General features: G+C 38.0%; 2 protein-coding genes across 5 annotated transcripts; one reads left to right on the top strand and one right to left on the bottom strand.

Annotated features, from left to right (window-relative positions):
* The first annotated feature begins 1902 nt into the window (after positions 1-1902).
* epn3b (epsin 3b) lies at positions 1903-16040 on the top strand. Of its 3 annotated transcripts, none has more exons than XM_073814283.1 (10): positions 1903-2194; positions 8066-8363; positions 9190-9550; positions 11551-11654; positions 12441-12524; positions 12599-12716; positions 12795-12950; positions 13120-13251; positions 13303-13545; positions 13622-16040. In XM_073814283.1, exons 2-10 carry the CDS (start codon positions 8073-8075, stop codon positions 13921-13923), a joined length of 1791 nt encoding a protein of 596 aa, XP_073670384.1. In that variant the 5' UTR covers positions 1903-2194; positions 8066-8072; the 3' UTR covers positions 13924-16040. The 3 variants fall into 3 exon arrangements, with proteins under 3 accessions (XP_073670384.1, XP_073670383.1, XP_065130530.1); XM_073814282.1 differs by having other exon boundaries at positions 8042-8363; XM_065274458.2 differs by having other exon boundaries at positions 1905-2194; positions 8042-8363; positions 13321-13545; positions 13622-16039.
* An 851-nt stretch (positions 16041-16891) lies between these two features.
* LOC135752288 (uncharacterized) lies at positions 16892-20051 on the bottom strand. 2 transcript variants are annotated; one of them, XM_065270762.2, is made up of 3 exons: positions 19839-20051; positions 17718-18930; positions 16892-17637 (listed from the first exon to the last, which is right to left on the bottom strand). In XM_065270762.2, the coding sequence occupies exons 2-3, from the start codon at positions 18860-18862 to the stop codon at positions 17070-17072; spliced, it is 1713 nt and encodes a 570-aa protein (XP_065126834.2). In that variant the 5' UTR covers positions 18863-18930; positions 19839-20051; the 3' UTR covers positions 16892-17069. The 2 variants fall into 2 exon arrangements, with proteins under 2 accessions (XP_065126834.2, XP_065126832.2); XM_065270760.2 differs by lacking the exon at positions 19839-20051 and having other exon boundaries at positions 17718-19626.
* Between the last annotated feature and the right edge of the window lie 2816 nt (positions 20052-22867).

Below are 22867 nucleotides of genomic sequence, written 5' to 3'. Positions count from 1 at the left end.
AAAATGTGAAAAAGATCAACCCAGTAACTTAGTTTCAGTAAAAAAATCTCTGCAAGCATGTGAAAAAGTAGATAATTGAAATTTGGCTCCCCAAATGATGTCATTAGCAGTGTTGGGGAAAGTTACTTTTAAAAGTAATGCATTACAATATTAATTTACTCCCCAAAAAACGAATTGTGTTACTTAGTTACTTTTCATGGAAAGTAATGCTTAAGTCACTTTTAAGTTACTTTTGCGTTACTTTTTCTTTTTGGCTGAGGCTTGATCTCTTTCAGGCCTTGCAGGTGGCTTTTATGACTGAGAAGTTCTGCATTCAGAAATTGCATATGTCCATCACAAAAATATCAGGCTCTGGCCTGACATCTTCTCTGACTGAAACTGTACAATATTTTTTTTTACATCAAATGAACTAAACTTAAAAGTAACTTGCATTACTTTTTTTAAAGAAACTTAAATATTAATATACATTAATAAAGTAATGCGTTACTTTACTCGTTACTTCAGAAAAGTAATATTATTATGTAATTTTGGTCCAAGCACGTGAAAAATTAGGTCATTGAAATTTGGCTCTCCCTATGATGTCATAAGGGGATCTTATTATAATAAAACCGCCCTTAATCTGCACTATCCAACCACGGCACTGCCATTTTGTGCAGAGAGAAAGAGAGAGAAAATAATTCACAGCACAATTGAGTTTCTATTTCAACAAACCACCATCATTGCGATCAGTGTTTGAATTTCATCAGCTCATTTGCATTTTAAAGGACACACCCAAAAACGGCACATTTTGCTCGCACCTACAAAGTGGAAATTTTAAAGCTCACGTAACACACGCTGTTTCTGCATTTCTGATATTAATCTGGAGTACCTATGGAGTAGTATGACATCCTTTATATCTCTGAAGAGTCTTTAGTTTAATCAGATTTATAAAAGAAAGATTAGCTTTACCGAATCTTTCCGATAACGTACGAAAAAATGAAGAAGGAGGAGTTATAACACGGGAGGAGCGAGTACGAGTCATGCAACACTATACAACACTGTTTTAACTTATGATTCACTACATGTTCGTGTCATTTATATAATATACACGCGCCTATTTCCAACATAAGACAAAAGTCTTACTTACCGCGTGTAACTCGTCATGAAAATCCACCGCATCAAACACACACACGCAAAACTCCGCTGCTAATCCGGATAATAAACTATATCCATTGTTTCCATAAGGCTGTATGTCTTCTCCTTACATCCAAAAACACACTTCTTGTTGTGCCATTGTTGACTTTTGAAATTAAACAAAGCTGAGTGGCGTGATAAGCTGTTAGCAAGCTCTAGCGTCTCCCGCTGACTGACGGCTGGGCGGGGTTTTTCAGGGGAAGTTTTCCGGCGGAAGCCCATATAAAGAAGTGATACGTATCGAAAACCCCTGAAACGTCAGTTAGAACCGTAATCGAAAAAAATTAGCCGAAACTTGTACGAACCCTGGCGAAGTGCATTCGGCACAGAAATACTCTGAAACACGCCCAACTGCATTTTTGACACTTTGCCTACGTTTAGCATGAGGAAACAACTCTATAACTGTGTTAATAAGTCAGAATGCTTGAAATACCATTAAACCCCCCCTTTAACATGTTATAATAAATTATCTATATTGTATTTTGAGCTAAAACTTCTCATATGTACTCTGGGGGCACCAAAGATTTATTTTACATCTTAAAAAAGTCTTGTGACATGGCACCTTTAAATTTGTCTGTCTGGTTTATTGAAAATCAGATAGCTGAATTCAGAAACTGTCAAAAGATTATTTATGCAATTTTGGCTAAAACAAGGCAAAATCTTGCTTGCTGAGAATCAACTCATCAAATAAATATTTAAATAAAGGACAACATTACTATTCATCAGTTCATTTGTGTCTGCGAGACCCCAGTCATGATGCGGTTAAATGCTGACTGCGCGTGGAGCATCCACCCACCTCTCCTCTCTCTCTCGTGATGACGGTTTGCTCCTCCACACGCCGCATGTGCGAGCGCGTGTCAGCGGAAGGAGTGTGTGGATGGCCCGCGTCGCGCTCTATCGCAGCATCACTTCATCCCTCGATTGATAGCGACAGATACACGACTGATATTTGCTGGATCGGCGCATCTCTCTCTCCCCCCCTCTCTCTCTCTCTCGGCTGGACAGTGAAATGATGCTGCAGGTGAGCAGGAGCGTTAATCTTATTCGACTGTATACTGATGATGTCATTATGTTAGTGGGTTATAGATATGTGTGTGAGTATATTTTGTGTGTATTGTAATGCTTGTGATACTGCAGTACAGCTGAATGAAGGCCTACATTAGCATAAACACTCATTCTAAGTGACCTCTATGTATCTATCTCTCACTCACTCATTCTGTATTGTGTACTTTTTTGGCAATGTTGGGTTGATTCAGTTTTTTTATTTAGATATAAAGCACGTGTAGTTCATCTGAACAAAATAATGGTGTAGAGTTTTGGAGTTGGCTATTGTTCATTTAAAAGGGGTGTGATATTACATTTATAGTTCTTCAGATGCGCTCTATTTGGTTTGAAGCACCAGGATGTTTTTTAATGGGTAGTTTCACATACAGGGTTTATATTAATCCAGGATTAGGCCTTAGTTATTTTAGGACATTTAAGTAGTTTTTACAAACAAACATGCACAAAATGCATTTTTCCCCTATTGATTTTAATACCAGGGTTGTTTACATAGACAGAAGGTATGTATGCATAATGTACAGAACAACATCAAGCTATATATTTATAAATATATACACTGTTCATAAAAAAAGGAAACAACAAAGATCTTTACAAAAAAAGGCAATCAGTGAAGTATTTTAGTTATTAAGCTATCCATAAAGTTTAAAATCATAAACAGATTCTTACATCATCTCCATCTTTACCAACCATATCCATCCATTTTAATTTAAACAGAGTGAGATGTTAATCTCTTTAATGTAGGGATGCACCGATACCGATACTGGTATCGGGTATCGACCTCGATACCACATTTTCTAAAGTACTCATACTCGTTAAAAGTCCCCCAATACCAGGGATCGATACCACGGTCTGAGAAATGTCTATGTTTGAGCGGCGTTTAAGGGGTTAATGCCTCTTGTGTTGTCCAAAGAGGCAGAGTTTACAACAAACTGGAAAACTAGTCCTTTGTTTTTTTGTTAAATTATATGACTAAAGCTGTTACCTGTAAATTTAAATCATTTTTTTATTAAGTACTCGGTATCGGCAAGTACTGAAATGCAAGTACTCGTACTCGTATTCCAAAAAAGTGGTATCGGTGCATCCCTACTTGAAAAATGAACCCCCTGATTTCCTAAAGTTTTTCGAACATTTCTTGAGGGAGAATCTTATCTTTTCTAATTTAGGGAAATACAAAACATCTGATAGTCAGCGAGTTTGTAAAGGTGGGCTAGATTTATAATTGAGCAATATTAGTCACCTAGCAAGCAAAGGCAATTGCACCCTTAATTGGCAATTGGTGGTGTGGGCAGATTCCAAATACTGTACTTCAGTGAGAGCATTTGGTTCAATTTTCTCTTTTCCAGTAAAATATAGGGTTTTAAAAATGTTATTCCAATAATAACATAAGGACAGCTAAACATGCATTTTAGTTTGGGATACGTTCATTAAGAGCAACTATTGTCCGATTCATGATTTTACATTTCCTTTGATGTGTAAGTGTGTATTAGTACATGAAATGTAATGCAAAAGGTACAAACTCCAAGGTAAACGGTGACGCGAGCTATCGTCTCCATTGTAAATCTCTTTTCTTGGACTACAACAAACACACGGATTGTAGGCAACAGTTACTTCCTGGGATTGGTGATGTTGAGAAGACCGACATTATCATAATTCCTCCCGCTTTGACTCACAGCCTGTAAGTTAACTCCTGTTAGCATTGCATTGTGAGCTAATCTTTCAAACATGGTAAGGAGCGTCACATTTCTGGATGACGTCAGAGGTATTCAGGCCAATCACAACGTATAGATTAGCTGACCAATTAGGGACACAGCGCTTTTCAAATCAATGAGTTTTGTAGAAAATCAATGCATTTGAGGAAGGCAGGGATATCTGGAGCTACAATAATGTGCAGCATGTGAAAAATAATGTGTTTTTAACCATAAATCACTCAAACACATTGTATCATAAAAAATACACTAAATAATTTTTTTAGCAATGAATTAGGTGCACTTTAAAGTTTTTTTTCAGTAGTATTATGGGAGCTTAGTAAATTCTGTCACTTTTTTAAGACTTTGCTGGATTAATCTCTGATCTTTTCTTCTGTGAGTGAAAGTAAGAATATGAAAATGGAGTAATTCAGTAATGACAGTGTAAAAGGCCATTGACAGAATTAAACGTCCCTGTGGGCCAAAGATGGGTGGAAAAGTGTGTCGTGGAGCTGATGTGAGATCAGACTGTACACTGTTAGGAAAAATGGTCCAAAAAGTCATTAATGGGACAGTACCCTTTATAAAGGTCCCAATACCATTTAGTATAGATTTGGTACCTGAGGTACATGCCCAGATAGCATGCAAACCATTGAGACAATGTTAAAAACAGTTGATTTACCAATGTTAACTGCATTGAATCAATATCAGGTTTGCACCCTCCAATAATATTGAAAAAATATTGAGATTTCAACAAATCACCATTATTGTGATCAGTGTTTGTTTTAGTTGGGTCCTTGACTCTTTTTTTCACAAAGTTAAATCTTTCTTTTCTTTTTTTAGTGTTTGTGTGTGTTTATGTAGAAACACATGTGCATTGGAAAAGAAAGATGTGTTTCAAAGTTAAGTTGAAACTGGTTGCTTTTTGTGAAGAAGTCAAGATGATATAAAATTAAGCTGCTTTACATGATTATGTTGATCCATTTTTGACATTTATAATTGTTTTGGTTTGTAAATACACTGTGACAAGACAAACAGAAGAAATGCTGACACATTCAGACATCATAACTCATCCTACAAATCTCAACAATGGTGACAATCAATCATCAAATAAATTCATATAAAACGATCAACTCATTGATCAATGCATTGCAGCATGAAGCTTTCTTTTGTTGATCGTCACCATTGATGAGATTCATAGACCGATTCATGATGTCAGAGATAGATTCAGTAGTTTAACTTTTTGAATGTGTTTTTATAATCCTCAAAATAACAGACCTGACACTGTTTCAAACTAGTACTGTAAAATCAATTTTTTGCATAACTTTAACAGTATTTCATTAATATCATTTAGGTATATATACAATAATTATACTACTTGATAACATTAGATCTTTGTTTTCTTTGCCATAGCAGATATATTTTAAAACACTGCTTCAGCAGCCAAACAAAACTTACCATTAAAACACAAGAGTAAAGGGCCCAACTAAAGCAAACACTGATCACGATAATGGTGATTTGTTGAAATTTCAATATTAATGGAGGGTGCAAACGTGATATTGATTCAATGGTATTAACATTGACAAATCAACGATTTTTAACAATGTTTCAATGGTTGCTTGCTATCTGGGTGTATACTAATATATACATATATACTCTGATGTACTAATATGAACTGTTTGGATGCAAAGGTGTATGTTTTGAAAGGGTACATTCAGCCCCGGTGACATTATTTGACATTTTTTTCTAACAGTGTCCTCAGCAGGATGTCCTGTATCCCAGGAAATACCAGATCTCTAAAAAGAGAAACTGTAGATTAGAGGCTCAGGTGGGAAACACAATGGGACGAGGAACAGAATGAGATGTGGAAAGTGTAGTAGGATTGAGTTATACAGAAGACGACATGATGAATGTGTGATGTGAAGGTCAACACAGTCTTTTGTCAGCTGAATCTATAGTCTGTGTTCTTCTGTCCTCCATGTCCTCACATTGGGCTTAGCTGTTTTATTTTTAACTGCACTATCACTTCTATTTAATTTTGCAAGCAGATAAAATCTTTGCATTGAAGGTAAAAGCATTTTACAGCACTAGACAGTAGGGCATGATCAATAATCACAAGGTTGATGACTTTATTTTGTATTTATAGCTCTAAATATTATCATTGGATGACTTTGATAACAATATAGCATCATATCAACTGCTGTAACTTTTTGGCCAAGAAAAAAATAAAGAAATTAGTATTGTTTAGTATAGCTTTCATAGCGAGGTGTGAAGTGAACTGATGAGATGATTCGTGATTGTGGAGAGATGAAACATCTTGCTCATGTGTAACAGCAGGTCTGGGGCTTACAATGTTTTTGTGGTGGGCGGCAGATAAACTGTGTGTGTTTTATACGCTCACAACGAGTCTGTGACTCATGAATGATAATACAGGCAAGAGTGACACACATATTTATTAATTTGCATTGTAGATCCATAGTACATATTGGATCAGTTTGTGTGCATCTTCTCTGAGAATTGAATCCAAGACTTTGCTGGTACTCTCTTTCAGTTGAGCTATAAAATATCAGATCTCTGGTGGGCTGTTATTGTAGTCGTTCACAAGGTCATACGGGCGATTGACAGGTTAAATTTAGGTATGTTTTGGACCTGATGAGGGTTTTAGACACCCATCTCTTGTGTTTGTGTTTTCATGAGAAGTGCAACTGCAGAGAGGATCTGAATTATTGATGACTCTGAAAACTGTAATCGCTCTGCTCAAGCTACAAAAATGACAGGGTGACTTTTAATGACCTAAACTGCCTATACATCAAAGGATTTTATGCATTATATAATAATATATTCTAGGTATTATTGTTTGGAAATATTATTTGCAAGTTCTGAGAAATCATGCATAACAATGAATTATAATAAAGATGTTTTTTGATGATCGTTTTTTAATTAATGTAGTTTATAGGTGAAATGAACTATATGCTATTTGTCTGTTTGCCTGTACGTCTGTTTGATCCATTTGCCTGTGTGTCTATCTGCCTGTCAATTTATCTGTCTGTCTATCTGTCTATTTTCCTGTCTGTATTTGCCTGTATGTCTGTTTGGGTGATTCTTATGAAATCCAGACTTAGAAGGTGTCCAGCATCAGATTTTTTTAAAAGCCCTTGAAGCCAATTTTTTTTTGCACATATAAGATTAAGGTCTAAACTTACTATAATCATTATTTTTAGAGGATTTAAAAAATATTTCCTATAGAATTATTTACATTTTTTTAGATTATCATTATCAAAAAATATCATTACCACAACATGATATTACATTAAATATATGCATTTACAAACTCATGTTCCGGTAATGAGAACTAAAAAGTTGTCTAGGTACTATGAAAAACAAAATTTCAACTTTTATCTGGAGAGAAAAATTTATAACTGCTTACTTGGTAGCCATCTTGAGTGTCACAGTCAATTATGTTCCTTCCAACATTTTTTTTATGAAAATGTTAGTTCCTTAAGGGGCTTAAACAATGATTGAAAAGTGTTGCGGAGGATGAGAAAATTGGTCTTGGACACATTAATATTCCGTATTACTGCTCTACATTTACCAATGATCACCAAATACCATATTTCTTTACTGTAAATGTTTATAGTATAACATGCACTGAAGCTTTTAATTTTTTAGAGTTTTTAATTATAAATATTTCCATGTCAAAGAACCCAAATCCAGTCATGGACACATTGCAGTAATATTTTTTCCCCTTAAATGTGGAAAAAACAACAAAATTGGTTTGTATGATGTCATTTGAAATCATGTGCAAAATAGTACATGAAGAACTGTATGCTTCTTATTTTGATAGCATTTACTTTTTTTATCAAAATGTTTCATGACACCTCATAAATCTAATTTCGCGAGATTCACCCGTTTGTCTGTCTGTCTATGTGTCTATCTGCCTGTCTGTCTGCTTGCATGCATGTCTCTTTCTGTCTGCCTGTCTGTCTGTCTTTTTTATTTGCCTGCCTGTCCATCTGTCTATGTATCTGCCTGTCTGTCTATTTGCTTGTCTGTGGGTCTCTCTACCTTTCTATTTATTTGCCTGCCACTAAATCTCTTATCTAATCTCTCTTCTCTCTCAGCGCTAACTTGCTCTTTCTTTAAAGTGACTGTATGCCCACCTCGTCTTACACCAGTAGGCCAAAGAACAGCCCACATACAACTGTCAACATCATCATGACGACCTCGGCCCTGCGGCGACAGGTAAAGAACATTGTGCACAACTATTCAGATGCTGAAATCAAGGTGAGAGAGGCGACGTCCAATGACCCCTGGGGTCCGTCCAGTTCACTGATGTCAGAGATCGCCGAACTGACCTTCAGTGTGGTGGCGTTCAGCGAGGTCATGGCCATGGTGTGGAAACGACTTAATGATAACGGCAAGAACTGGAGACATGTGTACAAGGTGTGACACACTTGTTATATAATAAACAGTGTGTTCAATGATACACTGTAGCACACAGATTTATGACTAATCCAACTGTAATAATCATACATGTTCTCATCAAGACAAAATAATGATGCATTAATTCAAAAAATGATTCACAGACTCACATTAGTCACTATGCAGTAGTTTCTCAGATTTTCCAGGCAATGTTTTATGCCGACTTTTATGTTTTTAGTAAAAATGTTTATTTAAATACTATAAATTAAAACTTTTACTGTATCAGTTGTCCATCAATCCAATTTTTATACCACTTCCAGACCAGCCTGAGCTCACAAAAATGTGTACATATTTTACGAGTTGGCTAATTCGTATGAATTTGTACCAATTTAATCATGCTAAAACGTACGATTATCATAAAAACAATAACAAAACCCCGCTCATAACCTCAACATCACAGGGGCAAGGGAGATCGTACAAAAATTTATGAATGTGTAATTCATACGAATTAGCCACTTTGTAAAATAAGTACAAATTGCTATGAGATAGCGTTGTCTAGACAGAAGGCAGGGAAACTCTCTGGACAGGTTTATTATTGCTCTGTCATATAAATTTATGTTCAGATCTGATACCATCACCCTAATAGAGCCTCATTGTTATTTATGCACCAAATAATGTTCCTGTTGCAAACTGTTTCAGGTTTCATTGTGTCAACTTACCCCCAATATTGCAGTGCTTACTAACCACAGTGTCTTTGTTTCTAATATAATCTATTTCTAATGATCTAATGTAATCTGATAGAAGTGTAACTACAAACATATCACCCTCTTTTGTTTGTCTGGTCTAGGCTTTGACTCTGTTGGATTATTTGGCCAAGACGGGCTCTGAACGGGTCGCCCAGCAGTGTCGTGAGAACGCCTTCACCATTCAGACGCTCAGAGACTTCCAGTACGTGGACCGAGACGGGCGAGATCAGGGCGTGAACGTGCGCGAGAAAGCCAAGCAGCTGGTGGCTCTGCTGAGGGATGAGGAGCGTTTGCGTCAAGAGAGAGCACAGGCCCTTAAAACCAGAGAGAGGATGACGGGGGGCGGGGGGGTGGGAGGAGTGCCACCTGCGTACCCCAGCAGACGTAGCAGTCAACCCAGCATGGCAGCGCTTTACGGAGAAGACTTGAGTCAGTCCAGAGGATCTCCATCTTCATTTAACTGTAAGTCCACGTATAGATACACTACACAGACGCACACATACACTACACAGTATTGAGAGGAGTTTTTTGATAAAACACACTAAGGGTTTACACACTAAGGGTATAGGCAAGCACATGTTGAGGGTTCTGACCTTTTAGGAAAATCTTTCTGTAGACAGAAATGTTCATCTGGTGTTTATGTAGAGCTGTCTGTGGATGATGATGGTGCCGGACTAAAGGTCACAATGGGTATGAGAGTGATCACAGACAGGGCTGTGGAGAGTCTGACATAATGTATAGCTAGAAGAAAGTCTCAACATCAGGCACACCGCTCCCAAAGACCCTTCATGAACTATTTGATACATACTGCACACTGAAATGGCAGGAGTTTACTTTTGTTTGTCTCTAAACAGTTTCTGACACATGCACTTGTGACATTTATGGTTCAAAAATTATTGCACACAAACTCTCTCATTATAACCACTTATGGAGAAATCAATGACATAACAAATAACCTACTACCAGAGCTGTAAAATAGAGCTGTCTGTCTTTATCTGTCAGTCTAACTGAATGTTTTCTATATAGACTTGTTTGCTTGTTATGTAAATGATAGAGAAACATTGCATTTTATAAGTTTAAAACTGTTATAAAACATTATTTCTGAATGTTCTGTAAAAAATATTGCTGTAGAAAACACAATTCAATTATTAGGTTTAGATGTTGATGATTTTTTCATTTTAAGTCACCATTATGGTGATCAGTGTTTGTTTTAGTTTGACTCTAGACCCTTGACATTTTGTATGCTAGTTTTTCCTGGTTGTGTTAACTTTGTGTTTATAAAACACATTTGTTATGAAAATGTAAAGGTAGTGCGATTCTGTGGTGATTGGTACATATTACTAAAGACCATTACCTAATTAATTGATTAACTCATCAAAAGTTTCTTTACTTTCAATAATGTATAGAAGATCTAGCACTCTCACAGCAATTTTTCATTAAGGATTTTTAGAAACTTTGGACAAAAATTAACCACTTTATATTTGGGAAGCACAAACATCAAGAATCAAAGTATGAATCTCAACAATGGTGACGGAGAAAATTCTAAGAGGTTCATTATTTATCTATGCCGCAGTGCATGCTGGGAGTCCTGGATGAGATACCCAGCATGCATTGCAGCATGAAGTTTTTATTTAACTTTTGAAATGTGAGTAAATTAATTAATTACATGATGATATTTACCATTATGTACCAACAAGCATGGAATTGCACTTTACATAACTATGACAAACATGTTTTATACACACAAAGTTAATGCAACCAGGAAAAAACTTTCAAGGGTCAAAATTCCAGATAAAACAAACACTGATCACCATAATTGTAACTTTAAAAGAGCATCATCATCTAAACCTAATAACCGAATTGTGTTTTCTACAGCAATATTTTTACTGAACATTCAGAATTCATGTTTAAGAACAGTTTTAAAATAAAAATTTCAATTTTTCTCTATTATTACATAACAAGAAAACAGTAAATATAGAAAACATATAGAATATATAACACGTGTGAACATAAATTCAAATTGAAAATGATCAAATGTAACTTTACCCTATCATTCAGACAACCCAGAAACGTTCTAAGAACGTTTAAAAAACTGGACACTTTTTATGTTGGCAGAACATTTTTGAGAACATTGGGAACTTTCAAGGAACGTTCTTAGAACTTTTTTCTCTTAGCTGGGGTACTTGTCTGTCTGTATCTGACTTACTATATTTATCTGTCTGTCTTTTTCTTTCTGCGGACTGTACTTACCTATCTGCATCTGTCTGTCTTACTGTTTTTGTCTATTTGTATCTGTCTGTGGACTGTACTTGTCTATCTGTATCTGACTAAGTATATCTGACTGTCTGTCTGTATCTGCCTTTCTGTCTGTATCTGAGTAAAATTGGCTGTCTGTAACCATCTAACTTAATCATATCTATTCTGACTGCCTGTCTGATTGTAACTCTCTATCTGTCTGCCAGCATCGTCGTCATCACCGAGAGCATCTGATCTGGAACAGACCCGACCTCAGACCAGTGGAGAAGAAGAACTCCAGCTACAGCTCGCTCTAGCCATGAGCAGAGAGGTACACAAACACAGCCCTCAAACAAACATTTCTGCAGTTTCAGACATTATATGAGCGTTTTTCCTTGTAGGAACCTTCATCTGCTCCCCACAGTGTAGCAGCTTTCATCACCCTCTAAACCTGACACACAAACACACACAGTCATCATTTACTCACTGAACCAGTGTGAATTCTGTCTGTCAAGCTCCAGAGAAGACAAATAACTGTCAGACGACTATCAGAAGTATGACTTCTATTAATCCAAGATGTACAAGTCAAACAATAGCTCTGAACCCAAATCATCTCAAATCTAAACCTACAATGACTAAAACTGCTCTTCTGTGTATCATGACTGTAGATGGAGATGCAGGTGGACTTCAGGTGACTCTGAGCAGGTGTCTGAGAAATAAAAGTGTGTGATTTTTCATTTCTGCTGAACTGTTTGTGTCACTTTATCAAACAGTACAGTATTATGTTGGTTAATGTTGCTTACATTGATATTTTATCAGTATTAATTGCAAGAATTCATTGGGGTGTTTTAAGATGTATGTTATGATTGGCTAACCTAATTTCAATCTCACCTGTCACTCAAATCCTAACAATATTTATCTTCTCACTAATGATATTTTTCTCATTTCTCAAATGTCAAGTTTGGGCTGCTGGAGATGTTCGTCCTCCCGTTCTCCTGTCCATGTGAAAGCTCTTTTAATCTCACTAACCTCTTTCTCTTAAGAACTGACTTGAGATCTGTTTTCTGGTGCGTTCATGTCAGTATATTTGTATCATTATATTTTTCCTCTCTTGAAGGATCAACGTACGCATCCTGGAGAAGAAGGTCGACTTCCAAAAGTTCAGGAGGAGATGAGCGAGAGAGATTCAGGAACTGGAGGGGTAAGCGAGTACTATTTTTATTGATCCTCTGAGGTGTCATTGGCTGTTGAGTGATGATCGCTTTTATCTCACAGTCGGCCGTGATCGATCTGGTTGATATTTTTGGCCCCACATCTGCTGCGCCTGCCGACGATGATCCCTGGGATGCCCCGCCTACATGCCCTGTGACCTCTGACCCCTGGGAGACTGTAGGTCAGTGATGTCACAGGTTTTCTTTATGAATGTGCTCTTTTTGGAGATCTAACCGGTGAGATGCTTTTTCTGTTTCAGCTGGAATCGGTAGTCCGTGGAAGACCCGACCTTCCTCTGGTAGTCCCGCCCATCATTGGGGCCGCAACCAATCACCTTGTGATCCCTGGGAAGCCTCACCCTCAAACAGTTCAATGAATACGGCAGAACAGGCCTGGAGGAGTCCAGCACGAGCAGGTTTTTACAAGAAAGCTATATTTACAATGGATTAAACAAATATTGCTATGTTGAACCCATTACGAGGCACAAAAATTACATTATTAAAATTAAGTTTAAATGTTATTCACTTTAAAAAATGCAAATGATTTTGGTTTTCTAAAGATATGTGGTTTCACTTCAAATGTAGCTCTGAGTGGGAGGGACCCATTTTGCATTCATGAGGAAGAGGAGGAGGAGCTTCAGGTGGAGGAGGAGGAGCCTGGAGTCAAGCAGGAGGGGCCAAACCGAGTGTTCAGCCCTCGCTGTGAAAGTCCAGCAGGTGCGTTTCGACTCTCTATACTAAACATTATGTTCCCCCTCACTCATTCAGTATCTCTCACTTCCTCAGAAGTTGAGCAGTTTGAGATCACTGGTGTTCAAATGAACGGCAGGGACAGTGACAGTCCAGATAGTTTTGACCTTTCTCGTCTGGCACCTCCTCTGGACGGGTTGACCCCCAGACCGTGCCAGACCCCCGAAGCTTTCCTCGGACCCACGGCCGCTTCCCTCGTAAACCTGGATGCGCTTATCCCGAGCAACCCACCTGTCAAGAGCAAAAACCCTTTCCTTTCAGGTATTAAACATTTACACCTAACTAACTGTACAGTCAAATTACGTGTAATGCTTGATCGCTTGTTGTTTGTCTGCAGGTCTGAGCGCACCCTCTCCTACGAACCCTTTCCACTTTGACCAACCCAGACTGACTCTGAATCAGATGAGACCCAGCTCCACCTCTCCCCTGCCGGGCCACGCCCTCTCCTACAGCGCCTCCCTACCTCTGCCCCTACTACAGCAGAAACCTCAGTCTCTGACCTCGTCGTACACCCAACCTCACCACGGTCTCCTGGACATGCCCAGTAACCTGCCTCAACCTCTGCTGCCTCTGTGCACCGCCTCTGTCCAGCCCTCCACCATACACCCACATCACCAGAGCCACAACCCCTTCCTCTGAGAGAGATCTGAATCCAGATTTAAATCACTTCTGTTGAACTGAATGTATTCCTTTCGTGTTTGGTGCAAACAGACTTTTTAAATGTTACAGTCTTACTGTTACTTTTAGCTATAAACACTTGCCAATAAGATATTATGCATTATGACATCATTTATGTTAAATTACATTCAAATGCCCATATGCATTCTGTATAATAACCGAAATATAAAATTACAGCTTTTATATCAGGTCAATATGATGTCAAACTCTGCCTGTTTCCCAGTACATGTTCCAACACGATCGTTCAGTGCACGTTATTTAAAATTGAATCACAACTTTCCTGTTTCAGACGGTGCACGCTATTGGTCCATGTTAACTATTTGTCAAACAGCTAGTTAGGCTTTATAGTATTGCCAATATGCCAGGTTATTTAAGGTTACAGCAATAATAACAGATAATTGTGGATCAATTGCCCCTCTTTAAAATGGGGGGCGGGGCTTCTGGTTCTCCACAATCCTGTCAGGTCTGGTATTATACTGTTATAAAACCTACACTCAACAATCCAGTCAGATCATAATAGATCAGATCAACTTCTGCTTCACATTTTTTTGAATGTTACACAAGTAAACTGTTGATCTTAATACAATATTGGCTTTAACTTATTTTGCTATAAAGAAACAGCATGCTGCTACTAAGGATTTGAATGTCAGTATTTCATTCAAAATACTCTCTCCTCCTCAGCCCTTAGATATGTGGGACTGAGACACGTACCCAAGAGGAAATTTCAGGAACATAAATCTTATGAACCTTACACCAAGAATAACTGCATCATCACACACGATTTGTTCCTGCACCCTTATATACTTTCTGCTGCCTTGTATCTGTGGATGCCTGTTTGATGTACCGGATCCAGCACTGATTGTAAATAGACTGTCTCATCGACAGTCCCACAATGCACCGGGGCTGGCACCTCACTTCCTGTTTGGATCTCAGGAGTGCCACCTGCTGAAAGCCACATAGCCAATGAAACTCACAGCTGATGTCTGTTTAAATAGAGGATATGACTTCAAAAAGAAATGTTTTATAAAGGCTGCAGTATGTCAGACTTACTGTGCGTTCACACCAGATGTGGAAGAGGCGGCAAAAACGCACTATTCATGCGTAGTTGGATCTTGAACATTTTGAGTTTACTCGCTTCTTTTTGCACGTTAAAATTGCGCATGAAATTCTAGTCATTCGAGACATTCATACGTAAATTCGCATCGTGGGAGGGGCTTATATAGCTCAAATTGAGTATTAACAGATTCTTTGACTTCCTCACTCTTCCAAACAAGATCCTTTTAATTCCTGTGATGATGATTGTCCTCAATTGTTGTTTTGTTTTACTGCCTCCGCTCGCTTACGGTAATCATGTCACTGCTAGAGCAAGCTACTGATTGGTTAACGTGGCCTGTCAGATTTTTCAACTTGCGCGGATCACACGGCAACCCTCAATTTGTGTGTACTACACTGCAGGATGCCTATTCGCGTCTTTGTGTTGACTTAACATGTAATGCCATCTCTTCCGCGTCTGGTGTGAACGCAAACTTATCTTATGCTGTTACATCTTTTCTCTCTGAACAATAATTTAAGTACCAGCTTTACTAGACATCACTACTGGTAAATATGATTAAATTATTATAGATTACAGGTTAACCAGGTGAATTGTTTAAAATGGTGTACATTAATGGCACTAATAAATGAATGTCACTTTTAATGCTGTTTATGTTTCTTGTTTATTTCTTTGTAGATGTTTTAAAGATCAAATCCCAGCAAGCAATTTTGCATTTAAAAGACATCTTATAGTTGTCCATTCACAGCTTACATGTCTAGAATAAAACAAGACAAAATTTGGGCTGTCAGTTTAATAGATGCTAACCATAGCCAAAAAAAAAAAAAAAATGAAACCAAACACCTTGTAATCACTGTTGACTCTTTGTACGTGATCGACTGTCGTTCATCTAGAAAGTAATTTAGGCAAAAATGACATGTAACCAATTTTTACAATTATTTTGACTAGAAGTGGGTAACTCATGGCCAGACTGTATAGTCAATAGTTAACCTAGACCAGGGGTTTAAAACTGGGGTCCCCCAGAAGGTTTCAAGGGGTCCCCAGAAAAGTTTGTGTATGTGTAACCAATTATGTAAGTTTGAAATAAAAAATGCTGTCTTTACTTTGTAATATCATAATTACTTTTTATCAAACCCTTTCTTTATAAAAAATATGGATATACATTTTAGGAAAGGAGTCCCTCGTATGTGGGGGTCTCTGGCATCAAAAGGTTTGAAAACCCCTGACATAGATGGTGAGATTATGTCTGTTGCTAGCTGGGATCACTTGACCAATGTTTTTTCCCTTTTTCCTTTTATTGTTTATTCTTTACATCATATGTCTGATGCATTATTTGCCATTGGTCCATGTGTATATCTGGAATCGACAGATACTGTAGATGTTTACTCTTAAAGGCACCATACTTACTGGATGTACTGAAACTGTACCTCGTATGACCAGCAGAGGTCACTTTTTTAACCAGTTGTCAGCATTTCAGTTCTGCTATGACAACGTTTTGATATTCATATGCATTAGAAGTAACTACTGTTAGTATAAACTAAACTTTAATGAGTACTATAATGATCTTATGTGTATGTGGTTTGACACTTTTATGACCCTGCTTTCTGTATGTGTGAGAGAGAGAGAGAGTGACCGGTTTAACAGTCTCACTTAACTAACATGTCTGGACCTGCTAGTTATTATAACTGCATTTTAGCGGTTTAGCAGGTTTCACATGCACCTGTTTTCCTTCTGTATGGATTTGTTATTCTGCGTAACAGACCGGACATACTGTACATGTATTGTATATTGCAAACAACTTTGTTTTAAGAATCTTTGACAGGTTTCGGTGTTTGATTATTGTTTTTTTATTTACTATTTTTAAATGCAGGAGCATGACAACATTAACAATAAAAAAATGTAGTTTTAAAAAAATAAATATAATACATTGTGTTTCACTTCATGGTTTGACAACGCAGCTCCCAAAAAATATAATATCTGTCTGATCAGGAGGACTTTAGTATAGTTTATTAATGTCACAGCTTGTCTAAAATGTCTTGAGTCTTAAGATTAATGGCTAAGTTCTTTTCCTCAGGTTGCGGTTATTAAGGCCACTCGGTCGTTTTCTTTTGGTGCCGTGTGATGCACGTGTTTTCCTCTTTGAATGTTTGTTTGATGCCTGGACGGTGATGTCCAGATCTGGAGAAGTATTTGTAAAGTTAATGTTTGTTGGCGTATCAGTTGCTTCTGTTTGATCACAATCGGATCTTGGCTTTTGAAGGCGGTGGGCTTCTGGCTCATCACAGACAGTTGAAAGAGATGAATAGATGTTTGTGTTTCTGCTTAGGGGTGTCAAAACAGATTGGGCCAGCTGGCAGAGAGCAAACGCAGCCGTTGTCTCATCTTCCACAATGACATCATCGTCCACCTTTGATGTAATGCTACCCAGAATCTCCTCATCACTCAAGCCGCTTTGTGATTGGCTCGCTGATGGAGCTGTCGATGACTTCACAGACAGATTCAGGGGAAACCACTGCTGAGGTGAAGCATCACTTTTAATCTGACCCTTTCTTGAGAGATTGAGAGGAACTGTGACATCATCAACACTTTTAGCTCCAGTCTCCACCTTTGTGAGCATTGGTGACCTGTTCATAAAGAGAAGAAATTAATGTTTTACTTATAAATAAATATTTTAAATAAATGTATATAACATATTTAATGTTACCTTTCAGTGCTATTCTGGCCATCCCCACTTATCTGTATGGCCCTGTCCCTCTCTTCTGATTGGCTGGTCGACACTGCATCCTTATCTGCTGACTCCTGGGAACCATGGTGAGGGTTTGGTCTCTCTGGTGATCCAGAAGCCGAGCGGCCCGTCTGCGGGCTCACCTGTAGCTCTTCATTTGTCCTGAGCTCTCTCTGTTCATACCCGTGTTCACTCGCAATGTTCTCTGTATCCATCTCATGACGGACTGATTGTGAGTACGAGATAAAGTAGGGTGCGGTGGGAAGGGTTTGGTGATGTGGATAGTTCTGGCTATAGCTTAGAAATGTGTGAAAGTGCCTAAAATACTCTTCAGAGACAGGTGCTAGAGAACTCAGTTCCCTTGGTAACAGATGGTGAAGTCTGTGGGTTTCCAAGGCGTACGGGAGGAGCTGCGGGTGTGGCGGGGTGGGGTGATAAATGTTGCTTGGCTGTAGATAGGGGTGATAATGATGGTAGAGTGGATGCAGAGGGGTGGGAATAACATAGGAATGATATCCGGGAATGACGCCACCGTGATAAGGAAAATCCAACTCTTTGTCTTGTAGATGTGGTTTGTGTTCAGGACTTCCAGTGCTGGATGGGAATGAGATCGGGGGTCTCCAGATGGTCGCAGGGTTATACACGTGTTGTGGAAGAAGAGCTTCGGGTTTATACACAGGTTTGACGTCCTTGGAGTCACCTGTAGAGGATGACATCGGGTCTGAGGAATGAAGATCGGCTTCCTTTTGTGTGTTCTCCTCACAGGATTTGGATACGTGCCCGTTTTGAGGAAATGGTTCAGAGTTTGATCCGCCTACATGGTCAGCACTAGTCGAGGTCACTTTCACTACAGAGAATGTTTCATCATTGGCACACATCGAGCCATTGGTCTCCATTGCAGACTGGACGTTTGGTGATGTGGAATCGTGGATGGGACTTTGGTTCGGTTTAGCAGTTATGGAGATGGAGATCTTGCACAGGTTGTATTTCATATGGTTGAACAGATGGGATTTCTGGTTGCAGGTGAAAGGACACTGGAAGCACTGGTATTTGAAGGGCTTGCCGGGGGGACGGGGGACATAATGGGGCTTTTTTGGCTTACGGTCTTTGGAAGGGATGCTCATGCCGACGGCTGGAACCTACAATGGTCGAATGGTCTTGCTTGTAGACTGTGCTAATGGATGATACTGTCCTTAAAAGAAAGAAATTAAAGATTTATTAGGCAAGAAGCTGCAATTTTTTGTCTAATAACGTGAAGCTGTACTGTTCGTCTCACAGTGGATCATTTGTTGCAAGTTGCAAATGTTTAGCATCTCCTTTGAATAAAACTTATAAGCACCTTTAAAACTTTAGCCTGAGGCATTCAGGAAATGAGAATGAAAAGAGCAACATAACATTACTTATGTAAATCATAATGAGAGTTTGCTTTATATCTGAAATACATTTTACCACACAGTCTTTCATCTGAAAACTTTATTTTCAATTCTTATCTTTTTTCTAAACATCTCATTCACACATTTAGTTCAGTCCTAAATCAGTTTTCTCTGGTTAAGTCCCGCCCAACTCGTAACTAGTCACTCAAGTTCCTCTGGTTCCTCTGTGTCGGACGTGAGTGGGCTGAACTGAGATTGATGGTTTCTGCTCTCAGTTAATCCGTGTTTAACTAGTTTTCGGCTATTGCTCACAACATTGTTTATACAAATAAAAAATGCAAGTTTTAAACACAGTCGTAAATAAATATATAATAATCATTTTAAATAATTTAATATGCAAATACAACCTCAAACTATGGTTAGATACATCCTGTACAACGTAAGAAACTTTTACAGTCTTGCATTTGTATCTCTTCTGGGTTGACATTAAGAGCTATTACCAAGTTTACATTTACACTTCGGCACAAGTTATCACAGTATAACCATAGTAAATATGGCATTTCATAGAGCATTTCATAGAAATCTCATAAGTTTTAAATTAGATCATTTAAATTGTCTTCATTTCTCTTTTTCATCTTCATTTCAAAAGCAAAATGTTATCACAAATTTTTATCTAATAAAAATTCCAAAAAGTGAATAGTTTTTTGTATGTTTATTTCATTCTTACCGTGACAGCGTCCTGGATCGGTATAAACTCAGGTACGGTTCTTCTTTTGAAGCAGGTGTGGAGACAGACAGACAGAGACAGTCATCCTGCTGATGGACTCATGTGTCAGACTGGCTCGACCTGTCTGTGGTGACACACGTGAAGGAGGCGGAGCTCAGCATCAGTTTGCAAAGCCCTGAGGATACGACATCAGCCATAATAAATCCAGGCCTGCAGGTTGAGAACAGCTACACGTGGATCTACTTGTGCTTGAGTTACAGTAAAATCTATAGAGTAATGTGGGATGTGTTTTACGTTGTGCAAGATGTTATTGCCCAATCAGCTTTTACGTTATGGGGTTTACAGTCATGTTCTTATTAAGTATCGTATCGGTTTTGTTTCAGATGCCTGTAAACTGAATGTGGAAAACACATCTGCAATCAATAATTTGGTGAGAAATTGAGTTCATTTTGAAGCCTTTGATTTCTCCTTACAGAATTAACAGTTAAAAATATTAAAAACATCCGATTGAGATATTTACAAGATATACACTTGAGATTTTAGATTACACACAAAATTTACTCTTCAAAAGAAAACACTTTTTATACAAATGTCAATTTTTTTCTTTATTTAATTTCATTGCTTAGGAGAAATGAGAAACAATTGAGATTGATTACAGAGATGATAAAGATTTGTGATATATTCTCCCTTACGAAAATTAATCATGGTTTTACTACAGTTAAAACAAAAAAACATGGTAACTACACTTTTACCACAATAAAACCATGGTTAATTTTCGTAAGGGCTTATAAAGAGGGTAAAAATATTACATTATTGCTTAACTCCTCACACTGTCTCTTTGTCTTTTCATATTCTCTTACCAAAACATATTTAATGACAGACTTGAATAATGTTATTTTATCAGACAAACCAGGAAAAGCACATTGGGATCCTTTCTAATTTAAATCTTGAATGATGGTGATTTTAATTCTTCCCTTGCCATTGACAAGCTAACTCATCAATTAAGAAAAAACACTTTCCTGTCAATGACAAGTTTTTCCGGCAAACCGTATTTCCGCTATTATCCACCAGGTGCCACTCTTACCCAACCTATAAAACGCGGACGTATCCCCTTAGGGCAAACAGTTCAAACTCTGTGTATGTTTTGATCATCGCTCTGAATTGGATCACTATCAAAAGTCCTTCACAAAAATTCAATTATCTCACCTTTTTGCTCAAAAATTTGTATTTTTTAAGAAACCAACCCATATTTGAGATGTGATATAAAAGACAACAAATAAAGGTAGGATTAAATGTTTTGTTTTTTTAAAGCAGAGGGTCTGTTCTTTCATTTCATATATTGCACCCTTATAGACCGTTTCATTGGGCGCACATGCGGTGACGCGATAAGTGTCTGGTCTGAACTTTACTTCCGGTTTCTGTTTGTTTAATGTTCTGACTAGTTGCTGAAATTGAACTCTTAAACCAATACCTCGTCAAAAATAACAAATGTTTTGGGTTCCTATGTAATCTATGTAATATAAATAAACTACTTCAAAAGGACTTTGTTGTTATTTATTCTTCACTGAGTTTACCGGAAGTTACGTGAGGACCACGATAGCCGTTTGTTTATGTTGTTAACAACAGATAAATAAAACACAGCAGATAAATATGAAGACAAACATAATGATGGTCATGATTTTATTCTCTCAGGTATGTTTTTTTATATATATATAGTTTTATTGCTTAAACAATCATACAAAAAAACCAAACAACATTCAAGATACACATCTTAATAGTTTGCAAAGAAGTCCAAATAGCAGCATAAAATATAAGTAAACATAATAAACACAGATAACACAAAGAAAATAAATACAAAAAAACAAACAAAAAAAAACAAAGATTTTAGACAAGGGGGTTCTCATCAAAAAATACCTTAAGAAGATTATACAATTTAAGGGCTTTTTTGTTATACACAAATCTTAACGACTTGAAGAAGATCATCAAATCTTTATGGAAAAGTACGAAAGTAGGAGGATTCTTAAAAAATCTGCATTTGTGTATGAAGTAATTGGCCAACAGCACAACATTGTTCACCAAAAATTCAAGATCGTAATTCATAGAAAAAGACAAATATTTGATCGTTTTAAAGTTAAAGTCAGGTATTACATATTTCAAACTTAACCAAATATAAAGGTCATCCCAGAATTTCTTTGAAAAATTGCATAAATAAAATAAATGTTCCAAAGACTCAATGTCTGCTTCACAAAAAGTGCACTCATTACATTCCATATTAAATCTGTGTCGGAGAAACTCATTACAAGGATAAATATCATTAATAATTTTAAACTGAACCTCTTTTACTTTTGGAAAAAGTGGAAAAGTGAGAAATCTTGTTCTTATTTTTTCCACTTTGTCTTTCGGGAAATCAAATATAAGAGGTCATATGAGTCACCTCTCTGGGCTATGGAGGTAGGGACGGGTGCCCTGGAGGAACCAAACTTCCAGGAGGGAGGGCCGCCCTGTCAGGCCCGCTTTCGAGTCACCCCTCTGGGCTATGGAGGTAGGGACGGGTGCCCTGGAGGAACCAGACTTCCAGGAGGGAGGGCCGCCCTGTCAGGCCCGCTTTCGAGTCACCCCTCTGGGCTATGGAGGTAGGGACGGGTGCCCTGGAGGAACCAGACTTCCAGGAGGGAGGGCCGCCCTGTCAGGCCCGCTTTCGAGTCACCCCTCTGGGCTATGGAGGTAGGGACGGGTGCCCTGGAGGAACCAGACTTCCAGGAGGGAGGGCCGCCCTGTCAGGCCCGCTTTCGAGTCACCCCTCTGGGCAGTGTTGGGTGTAACTAGTTACAAAGTAACTAGTTACTGTAATAAAATTACTTTTTTCAGTAACTAGTAGTGTAAGGCATTACCCGTCTGAAAATGGTAATATTATTACAGTTTTCCCGAGCTAGTTACTTGAGTTACATTCGCCAGTAGCACCTTCATCACACAAGGCACAAAACACAGAGAACAAAAGGGAAGGGGAGGAGGGCGTGAATGGAACAGTG

Source organism: Paramisgurnus dabryanus, chromosome 4, assembly GCF_030506205.2.
Source record: "Paramisgurnus dabryanus chromosome 4, PD_genome_1.1, whole genome shotgun sequence".
NCBI lineage: Eukaryota > Metazoa > Chordata > Actinopteri > Cypriniformes > Cobitidae > Paramisgurnus > Paramisgurnus dabryanus.
The sequence above is the reverse complement of the archived record's forward strand: the minus strand, read 5'-3'. Positions and strand labels throughout refer to the sequence as shown.